This window comes from Notolabrus celidotus, chromosome 7 (assembly GCF_009762535.1).
Source record: "Notolabrus celidotus isolate fNotCel1 chromosome 7, fNotCel1.pri, whole genome shotgun sequence".
NCBI classification, from domain to species: Eukaryota; Metazoa; Chordata; class Actinopteri; order Labriformes; family Labridae; genus Notolabrus; species Notolabrus celidotus.
The window spans coordinates 26,108,228-26,134,832 of NC_048278.1; the positions used below are offsets into that span (position 1 = coordinate 26,108,228).

General features: G+C 39.2%; 2 protein-coding genes across 2 annotated transcripts; one reads left to right on the plus strand and one right to left on the minus strand.

Moving 5' to 3' along the window:
• Positions 1-149: 149 nt before the first annotated feature.
• On the minus strand, positions 150-24,544 carry gatb (glutamyl-tRNA(Gln) amidotransferase, subunit B). The gene is made up of 13 exons (XM_034687427.1): positions 24,375-24,544; positions 20,891-21,044; positions 20,680-20,793; positions 12,894-13,092; positions 12,225-12,347; positions 11,979-12,092; positions 9,853-9,937; positions 7,599-7,643; positions 7,110-7,302; positions 6,743-6,876; positions 859-937; positions 628-762; positions 150-529 (listed from the first exon to the last, which is right to left on the minus strand). The coding sequence occupies exons 1-13, from the start codon at positions 24,518-24,520 to the stop codon at positions 404-406; spliced, it is 1,647 nt and encodes a 548-aa protein (XP_034543318.1). The 5' UTR covers positions 24,521-24,544; the 3' UTR covers positions 150-403.
• A 95-nt stretch (positions 24,545-24,639) lies between these two features.
• On the plus strand, positions 24,640-26,335 carry dctpp1 (dCTP pyrophosphatase 1). The gene has a single exon (XM_034687428.1). It carries the CDS (start codon positions 24,759-24,761, stop codon positions 25,287-25,289), a length of 531 nt encoding a protein of 176 aa, XP_034543319.1. The 5' UTR covers positions 24,640-24,758; the 3' UTR covers positions 25,290-26,335.
• Positions 26,336-26,605: the final 270 nt, after the last annotated feature.

Here is a 26,605-nt window from a genome sequence, read left to right on the forward strand (position 1 = left end):
TACAAAATGTCACCCTGCAAATAAAAACAAATGTTAAAAAGTATTTTCTTTCTTTAATCTAATCATAATTCCAAAATTCTCACTGTATTTTGATACATATGCTGACTCAAATCTAAGTGGTTGTAGAATAATGCCTCTGAGGTTTTTTTTTTATATAAAAAAAGCTTTATTAATTTATGAAACACATAAATACAGGAGATAGTTGTTGTTGTACAGTGAAAACTCTGTTTAGTATTTACAAAAACCTCTCTGAAAACTTCTTTTTCAGCTTCACTATGAATCATTTTATCAACATACAGAGGAAAACTTACCATTCACTGCCATTTTCAACTCACATGATCATAATTTCTTTCATAGGAGTTCACATTTGCCACGATTTAGATCTTGTAGAACAGTCCGATGTTCAAGAAGTCTTCTCTTGTAACATTTTTCTCACTAACACCGGATCAGCCCGGCCTTTGGTCTCCTTCTGAACCAGCCCCATCAGCTTGTTCAGAACTTTCTTGTTTCCATTTCTGATGGCCTGAACCTGCAGAGTTACACAGCAAAGATGTAGAGCTTCAAACATCAAGAACATCACAAACAATGTGTTTGTATGTGTTTGAGAAGTTGTATATAGACCCTCACCTCTTCAGGGTGTGAGTCAACCACCCTCTGGCAGATCCTTTGTAGATGTGAAGTGTCGCTAACAAGACCCAACTCCTTCTCCTGGATGATCTCCGATGCTGTCTTACGAGGTGATATCCACATCTCCTGAAACACCTAACCAGGAAGTAAAGCAAACAGTCTCCATCCCTGCTGTTTGTTTTGAGTGACAGATAGAAGGGGATAATTGCACGGTCTGTGCAGCTGTCTGACCTGCTTGGCAGCCGAAGAGGAGATGTGTCCTGTTTCCTGCAGCTCCAGCAGCTCAGCCAGGGCAGAGGGAGAGATGGGGCTGTAATCAGATGAAGAGGGAATTTAATTACAGTTTAATAGATGTAATGAAGAATTACAGATATAAATGGAGGGGAGAAGGAGAGGGAATGAGTGGGAGTGTCAGTCTGGAAGAGACTATCAATGTTTGGAAATTGACTGTGATATCTTTGTCTCTCCGTCTTCTTGTTTATTCCAGAGGCTAGAAGACGCACAGAATCAAAAAGCCTGTCAGAATTTATTAAATTCAGACAGTTTCATTCACTGTACCGCAGGCCACATAGTCCATCTCAGCTGAATCTCTACCCTTCATGGCCCAGTCATTCAGAAGAAAACAGCCGAAATGTATCATTACTACTGACTGTTAGTGTGCCAAATAAAGCTGGGATTCCCAACCAGGGGTAATATATATAGCTCAGGGGGCACTTCTGAAGTTACCAAGGGGCAACTAGAGATCTCAGACTATGTCTTAACTATTTTTTATTAAAAAAGGTATTCTGAGCTGAAAATGCAAACCCAACCTCCAACTTACCAACCCTCTCCTGTCATTGTGACATTTCCTGTTCCTAAAGTCCTATGTCTGGAAGAGCTTGCTGAAGCACTTCCACCACCTGATATGTCTGGAGTGTCACCTCTCTGACTACTTCACTATTATGCTCCCAAGGTCCTATTGAATTATGTGACTCAGGAACATGAAGAGCAAAAGCAGGTGTGGATGCATTTTACAGGACCAGCGAGGTAAAAAGATTTGATATTGAGCATGATCAATGGATGCAAAAAGAAAAACATGTATCCATCAGGAAACCGTCTAAAAACTTTTTATTTATCGCCAAATGACACTTTCCTGTTTATTAAAAATGACTCAGTACTGCTGGATCTTCTCTTCCTGCTGGCTGCTCTTTGTTTTTCTATAACTCTCCTCCTTTCAACCAAAGCTAATGCAGCATTCTGCATAAATAAACACCAGCTACTGTGTGGCTTACTCACACACATAAATGTTTCTCAACAGTGTGGGAGTGGGACATAAAGTGAAGCTCACAGCATCTGCTCTGACTTCTAAACATTACTGGTTCCAACTTTATTTACTCAACAATAACTCACTGATTATTATGGGGTGTAAGAAAACATCGATACACTGATAAATGGCGCTATTTCATGACGTGATTCTTTGAAGCGGGATTAGCTAATCACATTCATACACATTCACACACTGCTGACCATGGCATCGGGAACACTTTGGGGTTAATCATCTTGCCCATGGACACTTCGGCATGTAGAAAGCGGTACTGGGATCAAACCCTCAACCTTCTGAAGTGAACCAACCTCCCCTCAAATGTCTGACCCAGGACAATCAAAAACCTGAAGAAAGACTAAAAAAGTGGAGTTATTTTAGTGCTGACCTATGGTCCTGACCAGGTGACTGACCTTCAGTCAAAGCTTCACAAAAACAACTCTGAGGTATCAGAGAGCCAGCTGCTCAGCCATTAATAAACGGCCACTTCTAGGATACTGCTACAATGGAACGAGTTGAAGTTATTCCCTGATATTTAGTGTCGCAGCGTGGAGTAAACAGAAACAGCTGGAGATAAGTGGAGCTTTTTTCATGGCTGGTGGCTGGATAAACATCTCAACATTCTTTTTAAAGCTTCAGTGTGAAAGGTACTGTGACAGCTTCTCTTTTTAACAAATTATCCAAAAGACTTTCATACAGTTTCAAGTGTGTTTTGGAACATTTACAAAAAACTGCATGTTCAGGCTAACAGGCCTTCGGCAGGGAGGTATCAAAACAACGCTTTGTTCCAAAAAAAGTTCTGAGTCCACCGATGTAACTAGATTTGTCATAACAGGCTTTTACTCTGAAGGACTGTCAGACTGTCACCGCGTTTTCTCACCAACAGACATAAAGAATTAGGGAATATGTGGAGATTAATAAACTCACATGAGGTGCAACACTGTGAGCTGTATTTGTTACTACAAAGAATCTAATAAGCCTTCATGTCAATCAAACCAAACCAGTACCATCTTAACTTGTTCATGAGTATTTAAGTTCACCCAGTTTTACTAAGTTTGATTTGCCCACATGTTTTAACTTGCCTATAAAAGCATTACTTTGAGCATTTTACAGCACAGGTAGAAGGGATTTGGTGGTTGAATGCTTTTCATTTCTGAGGGAAAGCAGTTCATTAAGTTTTCATTGATTTCCCTGGCATCTCCAACCGAGCCGAGAACACCGAAAGATTTGTGGGTTTGTGGTTAATGTGTGTCTAAGGTAGACTCCGTAGAGACCCCAAAATTAAACATAAGAAGCAAGTTATTATTTTTGATTCTTGTTACCCTGCATTTTTGCTTTCATTTCAGTACACAGCAATCTTATGATCTGTTCTTGCTTTTTTAAATAAAAATGATTCACATTGTGGCGGTTCTTCGATTCAAATTGATAGTCATTGATCGCCTCTAGCAAAGAAGCGAGTCATTAGCTCAGATGGCACTGAAGTCTCTGTTGCAGTAGCTGGCCGAGCATTAGCTGCCTCATTTATCCACAAACGACTGTTCATTGATAGTATCTGTGGCTATGAGCTAACTACATCCAGTCAGGTGTGCTGCACAGACACCATAGCTTGATATTTATCAGCATTAGGGCCTGTGTCCACTGACAGCGGTTTTGCTTGCCAGTGCATGAAACTATAATTTCAGGGCCCTTTTCATCAACTTACTGTTGAAAGGTTACAAAAGTTGCTTCACAGTAGTTTCACTTCCTTTGGTAGTGACTGTGAAGACTGCTTTAAGCTGCGCTATGTGCTTCATATTTGTTTTCATTCAAGGAGGCAGCAGCTCTTAACCATGAAATCACACCCTTGGAAAAAAGTATCTTGGTGTGAGATAACTATGAAAAAACAGCTGATGCAGAGGGTGTTTTTGCGATTTGGAAGGTTAACACAAAACTGTGGTTGTGTAAAGAAAATAAGTATTGCCAGCATAAGAAAAAAAAAAGAAAAGAAAGTGGACATAGGCCCTGAAAGTGTTGTCAGACTACATTTAGCTTCCTGTTCTGTTCAACAGAGAAAGTGTGTGTTTTTGGGGGGTAAGAAAACTTCTGGTTGTTTATGTTCCATACAGTTTAACTTTGATAAGCAGAGTTGTGAGGTTTTGCTCTACAACATTAAAGCACATTCATTAAAAGTTCAGGAAAGACAGGATGCAATTTGCAGTGAGTGTAAAGACAATAACAGCAGTAAACAAGTGAATTTTTTTAAAACCATGAATTATTAATGACTTTATGGACAGCCAAGCTTGTTAGCAAAGCCCCTGCAGCTTATGTTTATGCTATGCCATGCTGTCCCCCTCATTTGGCCACTGAGTGAATATAGTTAGTCAAGTATCAGTCTGACTGCAACTTCACTGATGCACATACACATGCCAATGCTTCAAGCTGCCAGAACTCCATCCATTTCCCCCAAACTCGTCCATATGTTCTGAGTTTTTGGTGTCCCTAAGTTTCACAAACTGTGCTGTTATTTTTGTGTGTATACCATATCTACAGAGGACATAACAGGAAATGGCTAAACCCTTATCTTGCTTGCATTTCCACAGCAAACTGTACCCTTTGGCTCAATACACAGGAAGCATGTTGGCTGCGTGTCTACTCCAGGGTGGCTTGACTTTCATTTCAGTGTGTATATTAACAGATTAAACTGTTCATTCTGCTGGAGTGAGCAGCAAGTCTCTTGTGTGACTCTGAAAAACTAGAGTATAAAAGGCGATTTTTTTTCAGTGAGCCACACACAGATCTTGGCCAATAGACAGAAAAATGATACACTGCGGTCTGTATTGGCTTTGAAAGTACTTCAGAATGCTTTTAAAAGCAAAATACTTATGTTTTCTTTCTGTGGAGAGACTCTGCTTGTTTTCACGCAATGCTTTTGTTGTGAAGTTGTGTCCAGGAGTTATTTGGTTAAAGAATTAACTTCCATACCGCTGTATTCGAGCATACAGGGATTTTTTGTTGAAAAACTAAGGATTCATGATTCACTATGTCTGCAGGTTAGCTATGCTACTTATTAAATAACAGGTTACAGGTTACAATATCCCTTTCCATTTGCATCCATCTCTTTGCCCCTCTCTCTGCTCAGCTGGTGTCTGTGTTAAGCATCAGTTTTTTAAGCATTCCATGAAATGAAAAATAACTTACATAAAATGAAGTCACCTATCATTAAGATTAGGGATGGGCAATATTATCGGCCCTCCAATATTATCGGCCGATAAGGACTTAAAAATGTAATATCGGAAATTATCGGTATTGGGTTTTTATAACCGATGTTTGTTCGGTAGGCTTTAGCAATTCAGAGCCTGCATGAACGCAGCATGGGACGTTTACAGGCGCAACCTTGATGACGTATAACAACAACAACATGCTAGACTCGTGGGTTGCTAACCATGGCTAACAAGCTTGCTCTGATGTCTGTGATTTGGAACTATTTCCAAGTGTCACCTACGAATCGTAAATTTGCAATTTGCAATGACTGCAAAGCGTTGGTTATGTGAGGAGGAAACAGGGCGTCTTCCTTTAATACATCAAATTTGATCTCCCATCTCAAGAAGAATCTTTCTTGTTTATATTTAGACTACTTTGAGAGAGCAGGGCGATGGAGCCAAGTTTGTAATTTAATGATTGTATTATTTGCCAAGTTACTGCCATTTCCTCATTTATTGAACTTGGAATAAAAGAGGACTATGTTTGTTTACTACTCTGGACTGAAGATATGCATCTTCCTTGTTTTGATATTGTCTGTAGTGTTGTTTGAGGCAAAATGTTTCTCTCTAAAATCTCTAAAAAAAAAAAAAATGGCAGAGCCATATTGGCACTTTTTTCCATAACTTAAGTTGAAGTTTTTCTCTTAATTTGCATAAACAGTGTGAACATTTGGAAAGCCATGTTTCATTTATGTATGCATCCAGTGTGGCATGACAATGCAATTAGTCATAATGTGTTAATTCCACAATAGGAGATATGTTATGTTGTTACCAAACAGTTTTGGTGTAAAAAGCCTCAATATATCGGTATTGGAAATTAAGAGTTGGACAATATCGGAATATCGGATATCGGCAGAAAAGCTGATATCGAGCATCCCTAATTAAGATATATAATTTTACTGAACAAATAACATCAGGTTGGGAGAGATATAATCCAGTATAATCCATATGCCCCTTCTCTCGCTCAATCATCAGAATGCAGCGTCTAACACTACTGTTTATGGTTGGACCCCAATCGAAGGGTGCCAAAAAAGTAGGACAGGCGGGATCAGTTATTTTGGTACCTTTCCTAACTTTTGATAGTTGAACAGCTAACAATTGAGTACTCTACAATACTGTGCTGTACCAAACTAGACTGCTTGGTGGGCTGCGGACTGCAGAGGGATGGGTTGGACATTTTTACTTCAGGTACTTTATTTAGCAGAGTAGACATTGGGCTGAAAGCTATCCATTATTTGAGAGAAATTGCCAAAAGTTTGAGAAATTCAGAGAAAAGTATCTCATGACCTGCTGACTCCACAGTAGAAAGCAGCTACAATAACACCTTCTCCCCATGGAAAGCTTTATCTGTACATGTTCTTTTTTTCCTCCTCCCACAACTCAAATCACCTCTCAGATAAAGCATTCAAAAGGAACAAAGAGAGCGAGGCTCGGAGAGGTCATGTTCTGGGGCACTGACATCTAAAAGACATGAGCATTTGCTGCAGGACAGCGCTGCATTCAAGCAGCGCTGTGATGGCGTTGCGTGAATGTTGTAGAAGTGACCAGAAATGGTGTGTGCGTGTGTATATTTCACCTCTGGCTCACGTTCATATCTTGCTGTTTGAGGTGACCCAGCAGCTCGTTTGTCACCCAGCCGATCACCTTCCTGGGCTCTCTCTTGGTTGCCTTCAGAACCGCCTCAAAGTACTCCACCAGCCCGTCCTCATTCTGCAACAGAACACCATGAAAAAGACCTGAGAGCTTCACATGTGTATTATCTAATTAGGATAAAATCAGCTTAATAGAGTCCAGCAGTACACAGCTGCCTACTGAACCGCATCCAGGCTCTGTCATCCAAGCTGTGCCCAGGCTGGATCAGATTCCAATTAAAAAGAAAAAGCAGCAAAAAGCAGGCCTAGTAAGGGAATCAACTCATACAGCTCTTACTCTTACAAACTCACCACCAGAGTGAAGCTGTGCTCAGGCAGGATGCCGTATGTCTGCACCAGCCTGTCTCTTTTGACACTGGGTAGCTCTGGCAGCCCTTCTCTTATCTTGTGCATCACCACTGCCTGGCTCGCATCAACACCAGCAGGCAGCGAGGCCTTATCCTCATAAACAATCAGAGGGGGCAGGTTGGGCTCTGGCATAAACCTGAAGTGTAGAAAAAAAATGGGGTTTAGGGTGGGTGCTTTATCAGCAGTACTGATAAGCTCAGAGGAGAGGTGGTTGGCTTTTGTTAGGCACTAATAGTCCTCTTATCATTCGACTGTATCAGCCTTACACCTGTCCATCAATCACTTCCACTCCTTAGCTCAAACACAAACGTACTCTGACTGATGTCCAGAACCTGAGTGATGTCTCTTTATTTCTCTCCATCTAGCTGCTCCAGTCTGGTCCCCACTGAGGAGCAGATCAGCTACTCATATCAGGACTTCTTGTCTACTCACCTGTAGTCTTGAAGACCCTCTTTGTCCCTCATAGGAATGGTCTCCCTGTGGACAAAGATACATGCATCATGATGGATGGACTTTGATTTATAAACAACCAAGTAGGGTTTTCATAATAAAAGAACTTAACATTTAGAGTACATACCAGTAAAGATCAAACTATGTCTGTTTCTATAACACAGCACGGAAAAATGAACTCCTTGGCACCCATAATGGCTAATTTAGCTACTTTTGATTTCCTGCATGTGTGCGTGTACAGAAAAAGTAATTTACCACGGACCAACATTTGACATAATACTATTACCGCTCCCTCTCTCTCTCTTATTCTCCTCTATCCCTCTTTTAAGACCCAACTCAAGGCATGATGGCTGTCTAACATGAGTCTGGTTCTGCCTGTTAAAAGGAAGTTTTTACTCGCCACTGTAACTAGCTAAATATTGCAATGTGCAATGCTCATGATGGATTAAGGTGGGGTAAGACTGAGTCTTATCCTGCCTTGGTGTTGGGTCTCTGTTCATAATTTGACATAGAGTGGTCTAGACCTCCTATGTTTGTAAAAGTGTCTTGAGATAATGTTTGTAGTGATTTGGCGCTATACAAATAAAGATTGATTGATTGATAGTGAAGAAAGGCAAAAAATATGATTTTTCATGAATATAATGTATAACAAAAATATTTTTTTTCTCTGAATTATCACCCATAAGTCAGAGGAGGTGCATGTATATACAGAGTGTGTGCTCTCTATTTTATTTAAATTTTTTTTCACTGATTTAGTCATGTTATGGGCATCAATCACTGCATATTGCCGTGAAGCTCCCCGTCAACAGTTGCTAACATCACTGTCTCTCTGCTCTGCTCTCTGTCTGTCTGAAATAGACACAACAGTAACATGTTTGTCTTTATTAGATGCTAGACACATGGTTTTTGCTTATTTGGCGACCTGCGGAGAGGAGATTTAGTGGAGTACTAGCTGTGATGGAGGGCAGAGCAGAGAGACACACAGCAGGCAGGAAGCAGCACAACCTCAGTTGCAAGAAAACCAAATCCATCACCTTCCTGCATATTTGTGTAGAGATGTGAATGTGTTTATGAGTTCTTAGGAGCTTAACCGTGGTGACACAATTGAAAAATTGGCATTTCTCTTTTCAGTTTAGCCGTGTTGCATATTTTACCGGCACTCTCTCTCTTAACCTTATCTCTATGTTGATCAACAACTGCTGCTTGATCTCTCGCTCTCTTTCTTTCATGTCGCTCGCAGCAGCTTCAGGCAGAAAATATGAGTTTGGATCTTTTTTCTGTCAGGGTGATGGGTATAGACCCTTTGGCGTTCTTTGATACTAGCATATGTAAAAACAGATAAACAATTTCAAAGTATGTGGAATTTAAAGGCACTGAAGTATCAAGCATTTTACAACCTTACAGTTGAGTAAAGTTTTTCTTTTAAGTATCTTTTTTTTTTTTTTCAGGCACATTTGATAGGACAGCCGAAGAGTGACAAGAAATGACGTAGACGACAGTGGGATATGCATCAAAGGGTAGAGAGTTGAACCAGTGGCTGATGAGGACTGTAGCCTCTGTACATGGGGTACATTCTCTCCCAATTGTGCAAAGCTGCCCCCCCCTAAAAACACACTAGAGGGCATTTAACTGGGGGATTTGCAGTTTAAAACTATTAGTTAAGAGATTATTTAAACCGATAAGCAACAGAAAAGCAATCAGCAATAAATTCAACAAACACTTGAGTGGAGATCATTTTTCAAGCAAAAGTACCTCTGATTATACCTATGACTCATTCTTGTGAATGAATGAATGAATGAATGAATGAATGAATGAATGAATGAATGAATGAATGCTTTCAAGTCTGTGTCAGCATGGCTGTCTGCATAATAGTGTTTTCAAATAACTGGCTACCTTCTCAGGGATGAGAAAAAAAGAGCCAATCATATGCTTCACCGTGTATCTGAAACATGTGAAGCCTCATGAGAAGGAGGCAGAGCACCAGGGGATGATCAAGGCCTCAGCTGTGTGCGAGCTGGCTCATTCTGCGAGCTCATAAAACCTGTGAGTAACACAACGCTCACAGATAACACAGGATGACAGCAGCATCCAAATGGCTCTATTCATCATGATTACTATAATAGTTCCTCCTCAGCAGAGCTCGAGACTAATGAAGCAGGCACAGATCCCAGGAAGAGGGGGTTGTAGCAGCTGAAACCTGGCATCATGTTGTGGCCCAGCTCTGTCATCCTCTTACCCTGATTTGGAGTCGTACGCCCGGGTCTCATTTTGCACCGTCCCACCTCTCAGCAGGACATCGATCTGTCTCTGGATCTCGTAGTCTGGCAATGTAAAAAAACGTATTGAACACAAATACAGACGGTTTATTCAATAACTCCAGTACACGCACATATAATTTTGCGAGTTAAATGCCAAACATCTGCTATGATGCACGGGCAGTCTTGAAGTCTGTGACTGCTGCAAGATTATAACTGTAACAAATGATCTTTTTCTCCATGACTTTTAAATACCAATTCAGCAGCAGTAAATGTGTAACAACTTTAGTGATAAATCATTCAAACACAAAGCCAAAGTGTGTCAAGTCATGCTCAAAATACTGCATATAAGAGGCTGAAGTTTCCTTTAGCCGGTTCCTAAGTGGAGCTAAATCAACAGTCAGTTAAAGCCGAGTTGACATAAAATCTATGAGTTTTTAAGTGAGAATTCAGCTCCACATGTTGGGATCACACTGTAATTACATGTGACTGCTTGTCAGTCCTAAACTTATGCTTCACAAGTTTTTAGTAACCCAATATATTCACATAGTCTTCCTTTTATTAAAGCTGAAAACAAATTAGAGCTCAGAGCAGTGATTCTCAAATCACCCTGGTGGTATGACAGAGGGGACGTGACAACACCAAATAAAAACACTACACACAGTTGACACTGCCAGCTTAGCATGGCCAAGTTTTTAAGGACCTCCAGGTAAAGGTTAGGCTGACAATGAATCAAAACCAAACGACACAACTGCTATAACTAAAAAAAGCAATTACTACAAGTCATATCTTGCTCTTGACTCCATCAGCAGTGGGCAACACACACATTAATAATGTGAAACATGCATGGTGTAGAATCACTTTTACTTGCTTATTTTATAAATCTAGCGTACTGTTGTCTTCGTTTTATTTGCTTTTGAAGTTCTCATTCTGTATTTTTGCAGACAGTAGTTCAGATAATTTCTAAGGATGCAGGAAATTGTTGTCAAGGTACATGTCTGGAGGGGGAACCTGCCAAAAAAGATTAGGAACCACAAGCTTAGACCTGACAGAGATAATATTATGGGTGTGTATATAAATGCATATGAACATATTTTTAGATCCTTGATTTGTGTTTAAGTAGCATTTCTATCCCTCAAGGAAAACCCTAAATTGAAAATATTATTTTATTCATGTTATTAGCGCACGGAAAGCATTATTTTTGAAAACCTCCTTTGAATATAAGTACCACTATGCAAAAATACACCTTAATACACATACAAGTGTTGTATGTTGATTTTTTAGCTAGCTATAGAACAAACTGAAATCAATGCTGCTGCGTCTGTCTCATCTAGAAATGCAAACCCGGCTATGAGCAACAAGACTCTATTTCTATACAGGGTCGGTGTCCGACTTGAAGATTTAGAGAAACAGCCTGATGCATGGACAGCCCAAAAGGTAAGATGTACTGCTTCCTCCACAGGGGGCCCCAAAATCAAAACTAACTACATCTATAACAGTGTAAAATCTTTAATAGGCTCATTGTTTGCTTCGTATTTTGAATGCCCTGCAATCTGAAATATACTGTAATTAAAAATAAGTTGTATTTTCCTCTAAATGCCAGTGGAATGGAAGTATATGCTGGATATAAATAGTTATACTCAAGTTGAGTATAAGTAACTCTGTTACACAGGAGCTAATCTGCCAAACTGTTTAATGATCAGGACCAGCTGCTTTGCATCAGTAGAGACACCATATGCTCCTTCCTACATAAACAGTCAGGTGGTGCCTCATAACATCATAAGATGTTTCTGATATTTCATTTTTATAAGGATATAAAATAATTTGAGAATATTGCTCATAGGTGGATTTTGTTGATAAATGTAGGAAGCACTGTGCTTAAGAAAAAAAGCCTATCATTAGATTAGATGTAACAACTCACTATTTATCTTTCACTTCCTGTTTGACATGTATCCCACTCAACTTCAAACACACACACTGCAAGTAATTCTTTCTGTTTGATACAGCATGGAAATGTTGACTCAGTCTTTACTTGCAGCTGAGACCCATTCAGAAGTGTTAAGCCGTCCTGCAATCCCTCCTTAAAGACATTCTCTATGGTGTTTACCTATAGCTTTGGCCAGGAATCGGACGCTATTGATGTTCTTCACTTCGGCCCTGATCCCCAGAGGCTCGCCTGGTTTGTGGACGGACACATTGGCATCCACTCTCAGCTGTCCCTCTGTGGGCGAAGATGATAAAAAATACATACTCAGTGGAAAACATCCTTGTGTGTAGGGGTATAGCAGCTCAGATATGAAAAAAAAAGAAGTGAGACAGGCAAAGAGACACAGACAGTGAGTGATATCCTTACCTGACATGTTGCCTTGACAGGTGCCCAGGGCCTGCAGGATGAGCTGAAGCTCTCTGACAGCTGCAGCAGCCTCCTCTCCGCAGCTCATGTCTGGCTCCATCACCAGCTCCATTAGGCCTACACCTGATGCATGTGGAGACAGCTGTGTTTAACATCTCTGAGGTATCTATCCCATTGAGCTTTGTAGCAAAGCCCAAGAGAAATGAGCCATTTACATTTTAAGATAATTTCTAAACAGTGTTTTTACTTCCAGTATGAAAAGAGAAGGCTGGTTTAAATAGATGTCTTTCATTTGTATCAACACAATCCCAGAGAAAGAAAAAAACAGCAATGTAGTAGTAATATGTCAGTCAAAGCTTCTCAGTCTTCTCTAGTGTCTGTGGCATTCAGCTATTTTTTGTTACTGAAGATAAAAATTAAAAAGACAACTTTAAGACTGTTAAATAGCTGGCAACTGTCTCATTCAGTGTCTTCTTAGAAAATTCAGACTGTAGAAAACAGTGCGTTTGTTCAGGCCCCTTAGCTGCAGAGGTTTCTTAAATAAGCTACATGCATCTAAGTTTCTGGCTCCACGGGCAAAACACATCCACAGATAAATCTATTGTTTCTTACCAAAGCATTCAGGAAAATATGAAATTAAATAAAAGCCTCTCTTATATTCAACATTACCTGCTCTGTTGAGGTCAATCAGCGTCTGGCTGCGGAGGTCATCATGCAGACTCTTGCCGCTGTCCTGCTCCAGCTGGATTTGTTTGATGGTGACAATTTTTCGAATCACCTGGCTCCTCTTTTTCCCTCCAAGGAGGCTGTAAGTCAGCGTACCGTCGACTGCGATGGGTTGCCGTAGCTGAGTGATCTGGTACCCAGCCTGGATTTCAGACAAACAAACATCAGCCTGATATGAGGAAATACGGTGTTGTAAAACTCTTGGCAGAGAGGTTGAGTGGCTAATAGAGGACACAGGCTGCAAGAGTATGAATAATGAAAATTGCAGCAATATACCAATCAGGAATAACTGCACAATTCCATGCTTAAAGCTTTTATAAAATACAGCCTTTTAGCTGATATTCACTGTAAAATAGATCCAGGTAATATGAGCTGAAATCCGTGTGAAGATACATGACCAGGATTCTATTGACTTGGTTGCTGAAATTCTGTTGGATGCAACTGTGGTGAGCTTTAGTGCGAGTCTCACACACTGTATGAAAGACAAATGTAGTGGAGGACAAATGCATTTCAGGCTCCCCCTACTGACTGGCTGCTGCATAAGTCACAAAGCTGGCCTCCATGTTAACAGAAGGGACATGGATCAAATTATCAAACCAAAATACTGATGTTGTTCTTAAAAAAAAACACACAGTAAGACCGTGTAACTATTTGGTCCATTGTAGGGGAAGGTAGTGTTTTTTTTTTTTGTTTGTTTTTTAAAGTTATATTTTGGGGCTTTTTGCCTTTATTTGATAGGACAGCTGAAGAGAGACAGGAAATTTGGGCAGTAGAGAGCGGGGGAAGACATGCAGGAAATCGTCGCAGCCGGGAATCCAACCGGCAACCCCTGCGTTGAAGACTCTAGCCTCTGTATGTGGGGCGCTTAGACTGCTAGGCCACCAGCGCCCCAGTAGTGGGGTGTTTTATGCATTGGTTTTCACCCACCATAAAACGGAGGGAAGACGATGAAGCAGTAGCAGCAGAAGAAGAATACTCTGTAACCAGCTAGCTAGCCTGTACTACAGTGTGTAGCCACTAACTCAGTGCAAATCTTGTTCAAGGAGATGACAGATGAAAGTGAGGTACTCTATCCACGCCTAAAAGAAGTTTCTCGTCAGTTAAGGAGTTTTTTGGTTTTCGTAAAAAAGATGCTTTTTTTGTGAACACAAAATGTAACACAGAAACACACGCAGATGAAGACTGTGGGTTTTGGTTAGAAGTTTCTGTCGCAGGACTGTTGACAAGGATAGCTTTAAAGATTATTGAAAATGTGTGATCAATCAATTTTTGATTATATAGCACCCATTCATAACAAAAGTTATCTCAAGACACTTCCCAATTACACGTTATGTAAGTATGTCAATTGTGTTTATTAGTAAAGTTTGTGAAGTAGCGTATCGCTCCATCCTCTGAGAGAAGCTGATAGAGATATTGAGACTTTTAACGAAAAACTAAAAACGTATTTATTCAGTCTGGCTATTATGTAGAGTTTAACAATTTTATTACTTTTTACTGTTGTACTGATTTAAATGTTGCTTTATTATTTTACTAGTTTCAACGGTTTACCTTATTTTGTTTTTATTTATTCATTTATTCATTCATTTATTTATTTTTAATTAATCTACTGAGTTTTATTGACATTTTTAGCCTTAATTTTATTTTCACCCCTCATCAAAATTATTTATTTTAACTATTTATATTCTTAATATCAATCTGGCACTTTAACTTATTTTAATTACACATATTTTAGTGTTGTAAGTGTGAATGAGTCTCTATTTTAAAATCCATTTTTATTTCTTAACATGTCTTGCCATTATTTTATTTCTGCTTCTTTCTTGTTTTCAGTCGCTGTAAAGCACTTTGGGCTGCAATTGACTTGTATGAAAGGTACTATATAAATAAAACTTGATTGATTGATTGTATTGCCTTTCCTCAATTTGACTGGCAGCATTTTTTACCCCATAAGTTTTCCATAAACACTGCGATAATATTGTTATCATAATGTTTTTATGGCCATGATAACCATAAGGTTCAAATCTCTATAGCCCTTGTTCTTATGCTGATTTGTGTCCAAGTATTAGTTTGTCTGCAAAGTTCTCTTTTAATAAGTTATCTGATGTTATAAAAAGGGTTATAATAATATGAGCTCTGTTTAAATTTTGCTCTTGCAGTGCTGTCTTGGCTTCACACATTTTTTAACAAGAGGAGACGGAGGAAAGTTGTCCATCTTTTTATACAGTAATGATAGTAAATAAGTATCAGTGAAGGATACATACTGTGACTTTATCACATAATTTATTTATCTGTCTAGTCTCACAGTAATTAGAGTAAATTAATGGAATGATCCTCATTTTGTGTCACCAAAATATATTTTTCAAACAACAACTACATTTAAAAAACAGAGGGTACAGATGTAAAACATGTCTTCCCAGAGTCTTACATTTATACCCTAACATTTCAGTGACATCACATTGATGAATACTCTGCATTCAGTGTCATGAGTCTATGTAAAGGTCAGAGAGGAAGCATCAATTAAGCACGGTGCTACCTGATTGGCTGCTGCCGTCATTGTAATGCAACAGGAGTACTGCCATTTCACTCAAGGTTCCTCATCACTTAACCATAAGAATAAATATTTCACTTGCTCCTCTTGTCCTAAAAAGAATCTGCTGCCCCAAGTATTAATTCCACACGTTACTATGGCAACCACATCACAGGAACGACACATTTATCATACTTATGCTAAAGAGAGTGTGGGAGAAGGGAGTCGCTGGCGGTTTATGCGATGTGTCTGATCTACACAATCCATCTCCTGAACACTTCCTCCTTTAAAAAAGGAAGAATCCGACTATTGGGGGTTTGCTTTTTTTCACTTTCTTTTCTTTATGGTGGGTGTCATCTTTAAATCTGCTGGATTTTGTGAGTACTGCACCAGCTTTTGGAAATCCCGTTTCTTACTTACAACACCTCTCTTTTCTGGACTTATTTCTCAGTGATTGTGAATATTGCCTCTGCAGGGTGAAGCTGCTGTGCTGTACAGTGTATCAGGGAGGATTATTTGCATTTCCTGCTTAATAAATCAGCTAAGTTTGCTACATAACAGGGTGAGGCAAATGAGATGTTAACAAGATCTTGGTAGCCACATTAAGTCCTCCTGACTACACCCTGACAGTAGACTGAGCAGCCCTAATGAGGAGTTATATCCAGAGTTACTGATGCATGCCAGCTCAAATACTGTACGTACAGGATTTAACACACACACACACACACACACACACACACACACACACACACACACACACACACACACACACACACACACACACACACACACACACACACACACACACACACACACACACACACACACACACACACACACACACACACACACACACACACACACACACACAAACTGACGTCCACGATTGTGAGCTGCTGAGTCATTTTCTGACTCGGTTCAAAGTCTCTACACTCACCAGCCTCATTACTTGCTCCTGCACACTGATCTCCTTCGCAGCTTCCCACACAGGTCACAAAACCATCCATTCAAGCTCTCATTAACACATGTCATAGCTTCACTAGCCAAAGCCATGTCTGTGTGTTTGTACACTTAATTTCTCAAGGAAATTGAAATTATTTGCTTTAGCTGGTTTGTTAGTGTGTAGCTGCTGAGGCATGTTATTAAAAAGTCATTAAAAACTTTATATATGTGTCTCAATTGAAAGAGGGAATGCTGTTTGGGCGGGAGCATTAATCATTTAATGAGCGAGCGTGGTGTTTTACAAAATGCAATCAGGGAGTTCGAGTGGAACATATCAATAATGTACAATGCAATTTACAAATGTATTTTTCAAGGGCGGGATAATTTCTGCTTGGCTTCTGCTGCTGGTTTGAATATTAGGAGTGTGGATTACACTCAAAAGTTAGGGTCGAGTGTGAAAAATGTCCCGTCATTTGCATAATGAAAGCCACTTTGACTTCATCTGATCGAGCAGTTTGACACAACACACACGCGGCAGATCCCTGTCCCTGAGCAGCTGATGAAAGTAATGCAAAGTCAATGTTTATCAACCGTGCAGCAGCAGGTGTTTTGCAAGGGGACACACGGTCAATTTCAAACTCAAATAAAAGTTCAGGCTCAACCTGCTGGCGTGAGATGTTGGGGAATGTCTGAGAAAAATAAAAAGTGTAATCCGGTATTATCCCCCCTGCTGTGTGTCAACTGCTGAGATTTATTCCAACGGAGGTGATGCAATCTTCAGTAAACACACAATAGAGCAAGAGGAACCCAACAGTAATCCCTGCGCTTCTGGAGGGGATTGTTGCAGGAATGCCAAGATACATGGACCTCCTGGGTTGAGATAATGTATCCCCACCATGGTGATTAAAGTATGTACTGCTGCAACTTTGTGATAACCAGTAAGTCTGTGAAATAATACATAGGAAGAACTCAATTTAACACAATCTATAGAACACCTTGGTGCTCCATCAAGGTCTATCAGTGACATCTTTTCACATGTTGGCTTTGACATCCAGGCAGAAACTAATCAGAAACATCAAAACAGGGATTATTTATATCAGTGCATTACAGTGGTAAAAATAGTGCCATAAAAAATACCTGCTAACGCTTGTCTATTCTTCACTGCCCATCTGGCTACTTCTTCATGAGAGTGCTCTCATTTTCAGTCTGTCGATTGGGCAGTTTTGATGAAATTCTACCAAAAAGAAAAGTAAATCTTCCTTTGAGTTCTTTAGTCCACAATTATCCATCTTATTACCTTGCCCAAAGCTGTTCCCACAGAGAGACGGACTTTGAAAATTACAAATGCAAAATTCTCTGAAAGCTTTTTTTCCCATGTATTTCTGAACGCATGAGAGGAGGTCTCCGTAGAGTGTGCATGACATTTTGTCTTCCACTTCTAAGCCTTAAAATGTCACTCATAATGGCAGTAAAATTACCCCGAGGCTCTGAGTAGTGGGGAAACCTGACCATGCAAGCAGTGCATTACAGAGAACAAAGTGAACATCACTTGGGCAAGCCTGTTAAATGGAAATATCAGTATTACAGAGAGCTTTTGTTGGAGCACTGAGACCTCTACCTTACCAGCATGCTATTAAACCACTATAACATGTTGTTTACTTGTTACACAATAACAACACAGTCCGATGTCATGACCATAGGACTGATATATCATCCCCTAAATGTTCTCAAATATATCTGTTCTGCTTCTTTTTGCTTCAGCACTGGTCACTGGCAAAAATAATCGTTGTTTTTCATGAGTGGAACAGGTGGCTAAATCGACATGCGCCAGCCCATGCAAGACCCAGACATCCCCATTCCAAACTGCCCAGCAATTGAATGGGGCCAGGGGTGTTTCCAAAAATCTTCAATCACTTATTGCTTAAAATTGGTCAGTGGACTATGTACCTCTTCTTAACCTTTATTAACTTCCTGTGTAAAGCTGCAATATAGTTGTTGGCCTCAGGGGGGAATTGGGGTAGACAACAAAGCTAAACTATCATCTTATAAATTGATATGGTGCAAGTGTTTACTCATTCAAACAAACAGAAGTTACAGAATAGCATCAGCTTTCATGTGAGGAGTTCAAAGCCAGCATTCATTCTCTTTGAACTCTGTTTTGGGTCCCTGCCAACTCCTAAGAAACATAACTGGCTCTTAAGCTGCTTCTATGTTAACCAGATAAGTTGCTTGCTGTATGTCTACTGGTAATGCTGTGCAGGCATTGTAGATGTATTTATTAAAGCTTCAGGGGTACTGTCTAAGCGCGGGCCCCATATACAGAGGCTATAGTCCTTGTTGCAGCAGTGGCAGGTTTGACTCCTGGCCTTGACTATTTGTTGCATGTCTTCCCTTGCTCTTCACTCCCCACATTTCCTGTCTCTCTTCAGCTGTCCTCTCCATTAAAATGTGAAAATGCCCAAAAACATAACTGTAAAGCTTATTTTTGCTGCAGCCAAAAATAACGCTGTGTGAGTCATAAAAGGGAACTACAACAATAATGCTGCATGAAAGTTAAACAAGAGCCAGAACTTGCTTTAAGGGCAGATTTGGGTGACAAATCCCTGTAGGTTTGTCAGTGTCCCAACGTCACAATATTATTTGGTAGTTTTTCTTTAAAGGGTAGATTATGTCTACTTTTAAGCATCACTGATGAATATTTTTATATTATCAACAGCTCAAAAAAGTAATTCTTTCTGAAAAATGTTACTTAAACTGATAAAACACTAAAGATTTATCACCTGACTTTTCAATTTCTTTCAGCTTGCAGAGCATTTTAGTGTCTTTTAGCTCATTGTTATGTACAGCTCAAATTAGTTCATTCTCACTGCTTTTATCAGCATTACTTTAAGCCTGTGCAACAGGCAGCTATTTCACTGAAAAAGCTATTATTTATTTATTTATTTATTTATTTATCATTTAAAAGGACCATGGATATTAATTAACACTTCTGTAAATATGCCAGAGTTAGCCAAAAGGCTAGTTTACATCCGTAGTCCCTTGCCAGATGTTAAAAGGGCTCCCTGAAAAGATCAAGATTAAACCCAGATAAAATAGGGTAAAGAAGGTAGAGGAGAAACCAAAACACAAACAAACAAAAAAGAGAAGACAAGAAAAGTACAAATAGCACCATACGATTAAGAATGACTAAAAGCTACATAAGGACATGATATGACCGTCTTAGAGAAAGTGTCCATGGACATAAAATACATGGAGCAAGACAATCAGGAAGCAGCAATGAGGAAATGTTAAAGAAGACACATGCAGATATAACAGGACAACATTTAAACCATTCAGGCTCAATTCCCATCACTAAACATAAGACTGTAGAGACAATAGAGACAAGACAAGTAAACTAGAAGCGAGTGAACGTAGTAGAGACAGAGACAGAAGCTGAGCTGCATGGACAGTGACTATGACTGAATTACATATCTATGTTTTGTACAGTCTTTTCAGGTTTTTGGCAGAATGCTAAAATAAATAAATAAATAAATGTATACTTTGGTCCAATGCTGCTTCAAAGAAATGCACTCAGTGCAAAGTTCCAATTACAAATGAGACAATCCCCATGAGGAAAAGCTGATTGTACTCTGAGAAAAGGGCTGGAGTCTAAGTGAGGTCAATTAATGGAAGAAGATCCGAGTCATCGTCAGCTTATGAAACTGTTTGTACCCGTTCAATTTCAAATGTTATTATCATTTCAGGCAGTTCATAATTAAACTTTTATCACACACAGAATTGTTTAGAAAACAGTACCTTAGGTGTTTATGAGCCTAATAACTATCTAAATAATGTGAAGAAAAGAAATCTAAGCCCAAGTAATCAGCCCAGAGAATGAAATGATGTGGATAATGTAAAAATAGAGGTGCAGAGGAGGAAATGAGCTGGTAAGTGAAAAAACACTGGTCATTTCCTTTAACAGCTTTCAGTGTTATTTGTCTGTATGTGTAACAAATAACATTTCTGCTGCCTCAGCGAGAGTTGTTCACGATTTCAATTACAGCTGATGGCAGGGAGAGTTCACCGGGGGTTTTGTGATGGAAAAAACTGAAGGCAGCTTATATGAAAGCAAAAGCAATGACGCAGCATGATGTGTAGGACAATAGTGTCTCTGCTCTGCTGTTTGTTAGATAAAGTGCCCCCAACAATACCTGTGCTGCCACTCCACCACTTATTAAACCCTGGATTGTTATAGAAAGTAAGAAGAGGGAGTGAGAAACTCACAGGGAGGTCAGCGTAGAAATAGTGTTTCCTGTCAAAAAGTGACTTCTTGTTAATGGTGCAGTTAAGAGCCAATCCTGTCATCACTGCTGCCTCCACACATCGTTTGTTCAGGACCTGGTGACACACAAATACATTACCCAATGGCCTGACAAGGAAGCAATCCAAAAGACAACAGGTTAACTTAGTTGGAAAAACGTTAGACAACACTTACGGGTAATGTGCCAGGTAAAGACGCATCAAAGAATGACACCAGGGAGTTTGGAGGGGCTGAGAAGCGAACCGCTGAGCCGGAGAATAGCTTGGTGTTGGAGTTAATCTGGGCATGGATTTCCAGGCCCACAACTCCAACCAGCTGCTGGGGAGCACTGATGCAGAGAGGAGCAAGATAAGCCAGAAAATCAGTGAGAAAAGTAGCAGTGTACCATGAAAAAGGAAAATACTTGTTTCTGTCTGGCTGCCTACACTATAGGTCTAAAGAGGCAATGAGCATCTAGTGTGTTTACGCAAACTAATAGAAAGGCTCAGTATAAGTCTCAATAGTTTCTTTTGGTGCTCTCTTTTCTACCACAATGCAAAATAAAATACATGCAGAGGCTTTTCACCCAGCTTTATATAGTTAAAATGAATTGTAGGAGCTGTTGTCCACAGCAGTTACTTCCTTTGCGAAGACAATTTTCTTTCTCTGGTTTGTTAAATTGATGTCTCTGTTTACTTGTCATCTAGTGGCACAATTGCACTATTTCCTATAATAATCAAACTTTCAAGTGTGCTGATTTATTTTGTATGATGGGCAAAAAATATAGTGCATAATGAATACAACATTATTTTAGTTTTCAAAATCACTGATGAAGTTATACCTTGACTTTAATTTGCAATAAAGTCTCTCTGAAGACAGTAGGATGGAATTAATTTCATGGTTGACTTCAGGTTAAAAGGTAACTCCATTGATATAACGCATAAAAAACAGTTTGCCTCTGATGATGTTCTGCTTGGTGTGAGGTAACTAGGTGTCCAGAAGGGAAGCTGTCTAAAGGACATAGCACTGATAATATTATTTTCTCAAGCATGGCCTGATTAACCACCTTGGAAAAAATTCTACCTCCTCTCTGTAAAAATGTGTTATATGGTTGTGCTGGAATGACACAGCCACTAGTTTTCTGTGTATTACAGTTACACCAGAATTAATGAGGTCTACTTTGAAGCACAGTCTAAAAACTAGATTGTGACCATGAAAGGCGTTTGAAGGGTTTCTTTTACAGTTATTTATATAGTACTTAAGTCATGCATCCCTCATACATGAATTAACAAACATGTCACAATAAAAAATGAGAAAAGGAAGACAAATAAAACAATTGCATCATGCTAAAACGCGCTTAAAGACAAGACACTTCAAAGATACATTTTTAAAACTAGAGCTGTGGATTGGAAGACAAGTTAAGAATGAGATTTGAGAAACAGTATTATCATTCATGAAAAACCAAGGAAGAGAAAGACCAATGCAAGTTTAGATGTGAAGCAGATGGACTACACTTTAATTGCAGTAACAAAGATTCAAAATAGATCTGTATATTACATGAAACTAACAGTGTAAGAGCAGTAAAAGAAGAATGTATGTATGCAGAGTTCCAGAAAGGTTAGTACTCACAAAGATATGGGATTGTATCAGGCTGGGAGGATAAAACAGAAGCATAAATATCTCTATATCTTTAACTTATTTTCTGCTAATTAACAAAAAGATATCTATTTTTGTGAGAGGTTTAACTTTATTAAAATGTAACACTAAATTAGATTTTAGTGTTATCCTTTTAGTATCCTTTTAAGGTAATGGGAGATAGTATGGTGGAGAAAGCAGGCTTCCGCAGACCTGCTTCAACTATACTATACTGTTGATAGTATAGTTGAACCATAACATGACATCTCCCACATAAATGTTTAAAACTAAGTGATAAGATGACAGTTACAAATCGTACATAACTTGAGTTATAATCAGTGGAGGACCGTAACATAGTAAATTTACTTGAGTAAAGTACTTGAGTACATTTTTGAGTATCTGTACTTTACTTGAGTATTATTTTTTGGGGACAATCATTACTTTTACTCCACTACATTCAGAAGACAACTATTGTACTTTTTACTCCACTACATTTCTATCAGTGCTCTAGTTACTCACTACTTTTGCTTTGAAGTCAGTTCATGAATTTTCTTCTCTTTACTGAAATCTGATCCCTAAGACAGTAAAATGTGTTTGTGTAGTTCTGTTTGTCTCAGTGGTTTAGTTGTACCTGTGCGTCTCCACAGTTGAACGTGGAGCAAACACAGAACAAATTTCACTCAGATCAGGCAGTTCATATAGAGGTAGTAATGATGGCTATAATTCTCCACCTGAGCACCCATGACCATATCTTCAGCCCGTGTTAGAGGTTTTTAAAATGAAGAATAATACGTATCGTTTGAAATGTTCTCCCTGTTTCCCACTCTGCCCAAACAAACAAAATTCCCAGTCCAACCTGAGAAAGCGTGTTGAGCTACGTAACATTTGTTTCATTCCAGATGAACATTACAAACTAAGTTGTCTGTGCTTGGAGTAACTTAATTTCTGTTTTTATTCCATGGTATAGTTTTTAGCGATTTCAAGTATTGGTTTCTAAATAAACATAATGTAACAGAATGTACTCCTATATATTCTTGACTGCACTTATGTATTGAGAAAATACAATGTTTTGAGATTTTTTAAGAAGTACTTTGAATACTTATCAATCAATCAATCAGACTTTATTTATATAGCGCTTTTCATACAATGGAATTGTAACACAAAGTGCTGTACATAAAAACAACTTAAAAATAGAATAAATTAAGAAAAAGATCCCACCCCCAGCCCAACCCCAAACACACCCCACAATCCTAAGGTTAAGAACACAATATGCAACAATAGTAATAAAAATAATAAAAATAAAATAAATACAAAATAAAAAGAAGTTTCTGAACGAACTGAGGTAACGCTCTCATGATATCTCAATGAGGAAACACTGGAGGTAAAATAAGATGTTAAAACTCAAAACAGGAAATTAAAACCACCAAAGTAAAATATATTTCTAAGATAATAAAGGACTAAAATATTAAACCATTAAATAAAAGAACTTAAGATGCTAGACTTAAAATAAGTACATAAATAAATAAAGTAGAATAAAAGTGACTCAATTTTAAATAGATAATAAATAAATAAATGAATAAATAAATAGAACTATTTAAGTATTACTACTACTTCAGTATTTTCTAAAGCAAGTACTTCAGTACTTTAACTCAAGTAATAATCTGACAGAGCAACTTTCACTTGTATTGGAGTGATGTTTGACCTGGAGTATCTATACTTTGACTTAAGTAATGGAGCTGTGTACTTTGTCCACCACTGCTTATTATCCACATGATACCAAATAATAGCTGCTGCTCTCTACATGGTAGCCCTGTGATGGACTGGCGACCTGTCCAGGCAGTACCCTACCTCTCGCCCAATGACAGCTGGGACAGGCTCCATCCCCCTGCAACCCCGAACAGGGTTATGCAGTTCAGATAATGGATGGATGGATTGATGATGGATGATACAACATCCTTGTCCTTAAAATGTTCACACAAGTTATGAGAGGTGGAGCAGGTCAGGGGCTAAGAAACAAAAGTTCCACCATAACAGCCTCCCTTACCTTTTGTCCTTTACCGGCAGTTGACTGTGACATCTTGAAGTGCTTAATCGTCTTATTATCACCACCGACACATGAGGATACAAGACTGACATTTGTTTTTTCATATTGTGTAGCAGCTCACTTGCTGCTACCGAGGAGGCAGCCATGTTGCAAAGTCGCAATGAAAATGGGAGTTGTAGTTTTTTTTAAGTACACAGTTCGCTCCACACAGTCACTATTAAAACTACAATTCCCAGCTTTCGTGAGATTTCTGTTTCCCTTATTATTTACGTCACTTCCGTTTTGACAACTGGCGGGACTTCTCCACATGGTAGTCGCAGAGAAGGGTTGTTTACAAAACTTAAACGCTTGTTTTTACTGACATTACTGAAGAATTATCTCAACATGATGGCTACAAACGGAAAGGAATCACGTGGAGTCAATGGTGAAGTTTTATCTAACAAGGGTTGCTCAGTTCTGGTAAACGGAGCAGCAGCAGCAGCAGCCGAGGACTCGTCTCACTCCAAGCCCCTAAACGGAGAGGCTAATGGAGCTGACAGGTTCACTTTTACCACCGAGCCCACCATTGAGGACATCAGGAGGATGCAAGCAGAGTTCACAGACGAGCGGGACTGGAACCAGTTTCACCAGCCTCGCAACCTGCTGCTAGCTATGGTCGGGGAAGTGGGAGAGGTGTCGGAGCTCTTCCAGTGGCGGGGAGAGGTGGCAGAGGGCCTGCCGGACTGGACCGAGTCGGAGCGGGAGCAGCTGGCACAAGAACTGAGCGACGTGTTGATCTACCTAGTGGAGCTCGCTGAGAAGTGTCGCGTTGATCTACCTCAAGCTGTGCTGCGTAAAATGGCCCTAAACCGACTGAAGTACCCGGCCAACAAGGTGCACGGGTCGGCCAAGAAGTACACCGAATACAAGGACTAAGCTGAGGTGTTGAGAGACTGTTACACGTTGTTGTCGGACCTACTGTTTACTGAACATTTTATCTCTTGGCTCAAATGGCCTTTTCTGACTGTAATGCTCTTAGCTATATGCATGTCCTCTCTAATACATCTGCTAACCTGGTTCCCTGCATACAGTGTCCGTTTCAGCAGGGTCAGGCTCTTTATGCACACTGTTGTTGCTTTTATTGAGGGTAACTTTTAAATTCTCCTTTTTTTTTTTTAAACTTTCATTTTTATTTTTGTTTCATATGAACATATAACATTGAACAATTGAGGACTAGGACATTACATTACAACTTAAGTATTACAGACAGTTACAGTGCACAACAAAGGCAATCAGACAAACAGAAAAAGTTAAGTCTTTTCCCAGTGTTTCCCCCTTGTCCTTTTGTAGGCGAAGAGCAAAAGTCATTTTTTTTTGCCATACTTTGAACTAAGTCAATAATTTTTTTAAAGTAATTTAATGGTGGGAGGGTTCTTCTGAAGCCAGCCTTGTGTTATTGCTTTCTTACTTGCAGCCATGAAAATCTTCAGAAGATACACGTCTCTCTTTCTGAGGCTTCAGTTTAAAAAATTAAAGAAGATTCAAATGATATTTCCAAAATCTCTGAGATTAAGTGTTCCACACCTCTCCAGAAAGGCTGAAGGAATGGACAAGACCAGAAAACATGTACAAAGTCAACTTTTAAATTCTTGTTCTAGTCTGATCATTGATGTACCAGAGGGAAGTTTATGCAATGCATACTGCAGATAAGAATGCTGTGGTGCTGCCTGTGCCTTTGGGGTATCTGGAAGAATATATTTTTCACCTATAAAAGTTTTAACTTTACTTTAGTAGTGGGGTTAGGATTTGCAGAACTGATGCAATATGATTAATGATCCTGACCAAACTTGTGTGAAGTGGAAATGTGATTCAGTTTCTTTTTTTCATCTTCATTTCTCATCAGAATCTGATCACCTTAACCTCTGTAAAGTTCATCAATGTCATATTTCCAATTAGTAAAAGTTGCTTTAATTCTGTCACAAGTATTTTTCACTTTATTTGTCAATTGGGTAAAAAATATTGATGGGAGTTGTAGCCTGGAGGTAAACACAAGAAGACCAAAAAAAACACTGAATATAGTACAACATCCTGAAATATATCCTGGTTTTATAAAGGTAAGTTTCAAGTTATTGTTAAAACTCTTAAGTGAGGTGTTGATTAAATCTCACAATTGCTTTATTCTGGAAAAAATTAGAGAATTTGTATATCATTGTACTGATAGGAGAAAAAAGGATCCCACAATTCAAATCAAT